This window comes from Helianthus annuus, chromosome 7 (genome assembly GCF_002127325.2).
Source record: "Helianthus annuus cultivar XRQ/B chromosome 7, HanXRQr2.0-SUNRISE, whole genome shotgun sequence".
NCBI classification, from domain to species: domain Eukaryota; kingdom Viridiplantae; phylum Streptophyta; class Magnoliopsida; order Asterales; family Asteraceae; genus Helianthus; species Helianthus annuus.
In genome coordinates, this window is record NC_035439.2 from 118,152,075 (window position 1) to 118,160,645 (window position 8,571).

The 8,571-nt window shown below is 40.4% G+C and overlaps 1 protein-coding gene across 1 annotated transcript; it reads left to right on the plus strand.

Annotated features, from left to right (window-relative positions):
• The first annotated feature begins 6,840 nt into the window (after positions 1-6,840).
• On the plus strand, positions 6,841-8,334 carry LOC110895883. The gene is made up of 2 exons (XM_035974989.1): positions 6,841-7,915; positions 8,093-8,334. Exons 1-2 carry the CDS (start codon positions 6,841-6,843, stop codon positions 8,332-8,334), a joined length of 1,317 nt encoding a protein of 438 aa, XP_035830882.1.
• The last annotated feature ends 237 nt before the right edge of the window (positions 8,335-8,571 follow it).

An 8,571-nucleotide genomic window follows, 5' to 3' on the forward strand; every position in this document is an offset into this window, starting at 1 on the left:
AATAGGTTAATTATAAACCTTTGTTCCAGATTAGGAAGCCCGGTAAAAGCTACCACCACTTATCGTTTGTGACTTATACTTGCTCAGGTAAATACATTTTGACTTATTTTCCCTATACGGGCTTGGGGTACGGTATTTAAAATACCGCTTGATCGGGCGTACAAGTCCTGCGCCCTATGGGTGTACAGTCTTGAATAGCTTGTGTGATTTCGTTTAAACAGTCTTGTCTTACTTAAAGGCTTTGGGGGGTTATTGACCATGTCCCGGATATCCTTGGCATTTTCTTACGAGATGGCCACGACCAGAGCACGGGGTGTAGGCGTACACCCGTCGTGTATAACTCTTTAATGTGGTGTGTCAATTAAATCTCTAGCCCGGACAGTAGATCCCGGGCCACCAGAGATATAAGTGCATGTAATTCGTTCACAAGTTTATATTATATAATTATCCCAAGTTAATAAAAATATTTATGCCTTGTGCATTTAAATCAATTTTCAATCATTTTCAAAATGAGTCAGTCGATTTGTATTTACCAGTGTAAACTGACGTATTTTTCCCAAAAGATTAAGTGCAGGTACTATACGGAAATAGGCTGGCTGTTTCCTAGAGAGCGTCCACAATAGTCTCGCAAACTCGGACGACATTTATCTGTTGAACTATTTATTTCTATTTTTATTGATCCGCCTGTGGATCCATTTCAACTACTGTGATATTTATTATTACACTTTATTCAAAAGTTGAAATGTTTCTATTCTGCTTCCGCTGTGCATTATTATATTGTGTTGATTGTCTATGACGATGCCAACTACGTCACTGTACCCCACACCGGGCCCACCGGTGACACGTGGAAATTGGGGGTGTGACAACCGAGCCCGAAATACAATCTAGCATTAAAAATAAATTAAAAACAAGTTTATTTAAGCTGAGGCGGGCCACGTAGACCCACCTCAACCCTTTACGCGGGCGGTATTAAGGCTAAAGCCTGAATTCGTTGAATTATAAGTTCAGGCGGGCCGCGCAAGCCTTAGCTTACACTTACGTGGGCCGCGTAAGATAGGAAAGATGGCGCAGCCCGGTGCGGCCACGTGGCCCAACACCCGGCAACCCTACATAGTGACTCGGACTAGCTATACGTTTGACCAGGGTTAATGCGGGCCGCGTAACCCTTGTCCTTGTTTAACGCGGGTCGCGAGAAAGACAGATTTCAGCACTATATAAGCAGGCCATCGGGTTTCATTTGGAATTCGCTCACGAATCATTTCTCAATCTTAAATTCTGATATTAGGCATAATACGCGGGTATTATACCCCATAAATAGCGAGGTTCTGCTACGATGTTAGTATCATAACCCCTGGAGACGTATTAGATACTCTGCCCGATTGATCTAGGGTTCCGTAACGGCTGTCGTGGTTCTACCCGACGCAGTCGTTGGAATGCCGTCTCGGGGAGGGTATTACTAATGTTAAAATGGGTTATTATACTAACACGCGTGCATTTGTGTAATTTTTAGATTATTTCCAGGAAATCCTTACTGATAACCCTAAGACAGCAATGTGACTTATCCTCTTTTTGTAAAACTATTTTGTAAACAGTTTTTACCAAACCTTAAATGTTTTGCAATGCAATTTAGCAGTGATTGAGTCTTTGTAATTCTACGATTACTGCCGGTATGTTGGGGTTTTGTATACAAAATGTGAGTAATGTTAACATTGGACGAAGAGTTAGCCAATGTGTAATATGACCCACCAGTCAGGATTGACAATACTGAATGAGTAATTGGGTAGATGTAAACATTGTAATCGCCCTCAATACTGTTTAAATTAAATTAATGTTTCTTGATTAAACCGGGATTCACTCACCAGTATTTCCCACTGACAAATGTTTTTAAAACGCGTTTCAGGTAACACAATGGGAAAGCCAATTAGAAGCCAGCTGGACAGCACTGAAGGCTTGGAAAAGTGGCTATAAAAGTTACCTAAATAAAAGAAAGCGTTTATTTCAATAAAATGGGATTTATCCCTATAAATCAGTTTGTAATAAAAACTTGGGTTTTGTCCCAATGTGTTTAATATTATAAAATGTGGTGGTTTACTCTGATAAAATATTTCCTAACTACGGTCCTGATGAAAATTTCCGCTGCCAAATTAGACAATAATGTGATACCACCAAAACTGGATCGCGGCCGCCCGTTCCCGGGAATTAGGGAACGGGGGTTGCGACAAATAAGGAGGTGTACACTCATGTATAATGCCACTTTTTGCGCATAAATCCGCAAAAGGTGCAACATATTCACCTCCTCGGTTGCTTCTCACAGCTTTTATCTTCTTTTTAAGTTGATTCTCAACTTCGTTTTTGTACAAGATAAACTTTTCTATTGCTTTGTCTTTACTCTTAAGTAAATACACATAGCAATATTTAGTACAATCATCAATAAACATGATGAAGTACTTATTTCCTCCACGCGTGAGAACCACTTTTAAATCACACACATCGGTATGAATTAAATCATGGGGTTCAGTTATTCGTTCAACCGATTTAAGCGATGATCTCGATAGTTTGGATTCAACACATGTCTCGCATTTGTGATCGGAATCGATATGGAATGTTGGTATTAAGTTTAGTTTAATTAAACGTCGTAATGAATTAAAATTTACATGTCCTAGTCTACCATGCCAAACATTAGAAGACTCAATCATGTAAGTAGAAGTAGAAATTTCATTCATACTTTTGTTTTGGTTTACAACCATGTAACACCCCGAAAATATAAATTCTTTTATTACAAATATGTTGTCGGTAAATAAGCAAAATAAACTAACTAGGAATGACACTAACCTAGTTAGATAGTGACTTATGAGTGGGTTAAACACTTAAAATAAAATAAAAACGAATTTGGAGGGACTAAATGTGTTAAAATTGAAACTTGATTCAATAAAATAAAATAAAATACACCAAACACACACAAGAGTGTGTGTCTAGTCGATTGAAACACAGGGGGCGACATAGAGCTCCCCTTCAAACCCTAAATCCTCCCAAATCTTACAAATTGAAGGTCAAGATCAATTCCAAAACGAAATTCGAGCCTGGATTAGTGATCTCCATTGTAAGGGGGTCTTAAGGTATGTGAAATTTGATAGAAAATCTCTACTCAATATACTCGTTACGCCTAGCACCAGAGATTCGGATCATAATGTAGCTATATCGCATACATCGCTATTTCGCAGTATTTTCGCAAATTACGCATACTTTATCGCTATAGCACATCGCATCACACACACTAACGCTCACGATGACGTTGAGTGAGGACCTATTCTACCCTCCTCGATGGTCATGAAACGTCGCAGGGTAACGCATATTCGAAACTAAACCCGGTTATTGTATCGCAACTTTGAAATATGGATATGTATACGACCCTATGTGACTAATTATAATAAATATGCGAAAATGAGGATGAAAATGTGTAATCAAACTATCGCAATGCTTAACGATCGAAACGGAACGCCAAAACTCAGCTCGCCGGAGGCGTTTGATCGAATGGCGCTTCGATCGAATGGCCCATCCGATCGGACAGCCCATCCGATCCAACACACTGCACCACCTCCTCCCCTCTCCTGCCTATAAATACCCCCACTCTCACCTCAATTGCCTTGATGTGACATCTCCCACTCGACCAACACGCTTTGGGACTATTTTCTCTCAATTTCTCGCGATTCTTGTAAGTTTTCAACCTAATTCTTGTACTTCTATAATCTACGCACACTTCTTCATCCTTTTCACTTCTGAATCTTAACTTTTAACCGTGAAATCAATGGATTTGAGAAGTTCTAGGGTGATGTCATCATGAAGTTCTTATGAACTTCAAGTGTTGGCCTCATTCCACCAAAAACAACTCAGATCCGAAGGATTTCCACAAGAATAAACAACATTCTCACAGAGATCTACACAAAATCATGAATAAAAGGATTGAAAGATGCTTTTCCAAATTTCTTTCAACTCTTTTACACTCAATGCACCCAAAACCGATAGAATCGGAGCTTATACTGACCCTCTACTCATTCTTAGTGTCGTGCTGGTTGAAGATCTGATTTCTAATGAAGAGACGACCGATTCGGGTTAACCAAGAGCGACCATCACGAAGCAGTAAACCGGTCAGATTTGGGTGATTCCTATCCGATCGGGTCCCTTGGTTCGAAATGGGGTTTCTTTTGTTTAGCACGTCACAGCACCGTCTCGACAAAACCGCCAAAAACCTTCAAAGTTAGTTAAGTGCCAAGGACGACTAGATTTTTTGGACGGATTGTCGTCCAATCGGACAGTCATCCGATCGGACAGGCATCCGAACGGACAGGCTGCCATCCGAACGGATTTCACCTTGGGTCCCACACCTGACTTTAATTTCAACAATTTGGAGTACTGTCTGATCCATTGACACCTTGCTCCGTTTAACGCACAATTCAACGCTCACGCTATCGATATGTAATCAGGGTAATCTCAGACGCGCTCCCTTCAATCCAACCAAGTAGTGGTTGCATGCCAAACACCGACTGTGAGTATACTCGAACCCTTTTTATCGCATTTTGGGTGTAACATACGTTCTTATTAAATCGAATTTATTAAAATGAATTATTCAATCAAACTACTTATCACTTGCGAATGACTGTTATGCATATTTACATGTGATGCTAGTTACATATGTGTTAGGACTTATACTCCCGAGGTCCCGCCTTAACTAGTATAGTACTATAGCACCCGACGGGGTCTAGTTAGGATGAATAACAATCGCAATCGCAGCTCGAGTGACTTAGCTGGTAGTATCAGTCTTGTATGCATGTATGTTGAGGTATCTCGTTTATGTATTTGGTAATTCGCAGCGCTTTTAACTATTTACGCTACACTATCAAAACTTGTATACTCGCCAATACTTTTGTATTGACGTTGTTTTAACGTATGTTGCAGGATTAGTCGCAGTCTACATCAAATCAAGCTAGGAAGTCTAGAAACTCAACTAAAATCTAGGTTGTCAGATTTGTATTGTTCAAGAGAACATGTAATCTGTGACGACTTATGTGATTGTAATTGTTTATTAGTATGGGATAATTAACGAATTAATTATTGTCACAAAATAGTTGTTATGGATTCTCCTGAGCAATCTGATTCGCCTAGTGCCGCGCCCCGATGATTCCGCCATCGGTTGGGGTGTGACAGATAATGAATTGTGAGAAATTTGTGCCTTTAAGGTGTTTGTAAGAATGCCTCAAAGAAGGCTTAAAACTGGAAATTTGGGTTAAAACGCGTAATTGTAAATTTCGGCAAACTATGCGTTATATGTTAAGAAAAGAGTTCTAAACGGGTTGTGGTTGAACTCTATAGGAAAGGATACCGGAGCGTCAAGTGGACAAGCAGGTGGCGACTTGCGTTTGAAGGGCGTGCTTTGAAGGTATGTAACTTGTTCGTTACAATATGCGAATTTGGATATTTCAGTTGTCAAGGTTGCGTTTTAGTATAAAGATGAGTATTGGTTGAAATGTCGTTGTTCACAAATGATTGAATAAGTTGAAAATAGATTAGGAAGCGTTTGGTAGTCATTAGAAACGGAGGATTCTGTAAATGAGCCAAACGGGTTAAACAATTGTTCAGTAGTAGTAAAATGGTGTTTTGATTAGTAATTGGCGAAGACGGATCACAAGAGCACAAAGCCATAGTTTTGGTCATGAAACGCCGGTGATATTAAGCCCCGGATGTTGGGTAAAAGCGCCTTATGGTTTCTAATGCAATCGTAGCAAAAATGGGTGTAAATATAATGGGTCGAATAATTGTATAGTGATTTTAGTCGTTCGGTCCGTAAACCAAATTTTCGGTGCAATAATTGTAGTAGACACTTCGGTAATTAAACTACAGACGTATAGCAAAAAGAATCACCTAAAACGGACCTACGGATCAAAAGTTACGGACATTTGAAGTTGAAATTTGGAATTTTCGGAGCCGGCAGGAAATGCAGGTCAAAAACCTGCACCTGCCGGAAAATGGTATCCCCCGCGCCACGCGACAGGATCACTTAGATCCGGCGCGACACGCGAGAGCCGTCGCGACACGCGACAGAATGAATGGTGTCTGGCGCGACATGCGACAGGACAAATTCTGAATTTTTATTTTTATTTTGATGTTTCGATGTTGGAACTATTTTATACGTACTAAATCAATGTCAAAACTAACATTTTAAGTGGTTTTGACTTTAGCTGATGATGGGGACTTTCCGGATGGCGATCAAGCATATTTTTGAAGAACTGAACACGCACTTTTGAAGCTTCCGCGTTAGATTAACTTTGTTTAGACGATGTCAATGTTGCAAACAATTTACTAATCGTGTTTTGAATGTTTAAACTAGTTTAGTAGTTAACTAGTATGTAGTCACTTTAAAACTTCAAATTTTGTACTTGTGTTGAATTAAAGTACCCATTTTATAAAATCACACTTATTTTCAATAAAATTCGAGTAGAAATTAGACGGTTGTTACAAGTTAGTAATCAGAGCTCAAGGTTGTCAACAAAGTGTTCGGTTCAAGCTTGATCGATAGTCCGGTAAGAATTAATTATTTATTTTAGTAGATCTTAGCATATGTGAGAAAAAGAGATGTGAATTAAGGTGCACGGGAAGAACGTGTTAACACACTCAAACCCGGAAAGTGCACTAAATGAGAACGGTCAAAGCAAGTTACGAACTTGGCTAAACCGAAACAAATAAAGCTATGCTATAAATGAAATGTTTAATAATTGATGTAAACATTTCAGTTTCAAGAAGACGGAAAGGAATGACAACGATCTGGTGCCGACAAGCACCGAACAAATGAAAGAGATAATTGCCGAAGAAGTGGGGAAGGCAATTGAGGGAAGTCTATCCGGGTTCATAGATAAAATTCAAAACACGGTGTTATCATTAGTCGAAGAACGAGTTAAAAGGTTGGAAGATAATGTCAACCTTATGAGAGAGAAATCTGGAGAACGTAAGGGATGTTCGTATAAGGAGTTTATGGCGTGTAAACTGCCAATCTACAGTAGGGAGGTCGACCTGATAATATGTCAGAGATGGTTAATTGATGTCGAAGGGGTGTTTGAAAGGACCCACTGTGACGTAAGCAATTTTGTGGCTTACGGAATGGGTCAGTTGAGGGGTCAAGCCAAGGATTGGTGGGACAACAAAAAGAAGGAGATAGGAGCCGAAGCGGCAAGGGTCATGACATGGGACGAGTTTAAGGTGCCATTCCTTAAACATCATAGTCCCAAGGCAGTCATCAACAAGATCAAGGAAGAGTTCATCCAGTTAATACAGAGGGGTGAAACAATTGATAAAATCACGGACATTTTTATGGATAAACTGAGATTCTGCAACGAGTTAGTCACCACTGAAGAACAGAAGATATATTACTATTACAACATGTTGAGCGCTGAATACCGGGAATTTATGACTCCCTCAAAGTACGAAACCCTCACGGAAATCATTAACACCGCCCGGGAGCGGGAAATCGAGTTGAAGAAACAGATTGAGAGGGGCGAACGAAGGGCACAAGATGTGAATCCGAGCCCTACAAAGAAGTCGAAGACATCAGAAACGACACGAAAGATGGATGTGAAAGGTGGGTCACCAAGTTGTAAAGTTTGTGAAAAAGGGCACAAGGGCGAGTGCCGTTTCAAAGATAAACCATGTCCCATATGCGGGAAAACGGGGCACACGGAATCTCTATTCCCGGGTAAAGTCTCAGTTTGTTACAAATGCTATCAGCCCGGCCATAAAAAGTCTGAATGCCCAGACTTAGTTGGAAAGAAAGACACTAAAGAATCTCCAACAGAAGCTCCAAAGGCGAAGGCTAGGTCCTTCCAACTAACAACGGTTGAAGCTAAAACAGAACCCGATGTGGTCTCAGGTATATTCGCAATAAACTCGATTCCTGCACGTGTATTATTTGGTACGGGTGCGAATAAATCCTTTATTTCACATGGATTTATTCGACATCCTTCATTTGTATTGACGAAATTATCTTTGCCCTTAGAAGTTGAAATAGGGGACAACAAAAGTTTCATAGTTTGTGATGTTTGTCAAGGCTGTAAATTAAGTATCGATGACGAGGAATACTTGATAGATCTAATCCCGATGTCGATGGGGGAGTTTCAAGTAGTTGTTGGGATGGATTGGCTATCTCGACACCACGCAAAGGTCGTGTGTTTCCGTAAGGAGATAAAACTAACATCTACAAGAGGAAAGCAGGTTACAATCTATGGTGAGAAAGGAGGCAATCCTATAATATGTTCGATGTTGAAAGCTCACAAGCTCACAAGCTCATGAAGCATGGATGTAGAGCATTTATGATATACGCCAATGAGCCCGAGAAAGGATCACCGAAGATTGGAGATGTACCGGTGGTGCGTGACTTCGAAGATGTGTTTCCGGAAGATCTACCGGGGATACCGCCTGAACGGGAGGTAGAGTTCGGAATCGAATTGGTTCCGGGTGCGAAACCCGTAGCCAAAGCGCCGTAGCGACTCGCGCCATCTGAATTACAAGAACTAATGTCGCAGATTC

Coding starts and splice junctions, on each gene's coding strand:
- LOC110895883 (XM_035974989.1), top strand. CDS start 6,841: ATGAAAGAGATAATTGCCGAAGAAGTGGGGAAGGCAATTGAGGGAAGT. Junction 7,916..8,092: donor AGAACCCGATGTGGTCTCAG/GTATATTCGCAA, acceptor ATGTTTGTCAAG/GCTGTAAATTAAGTATCGAT.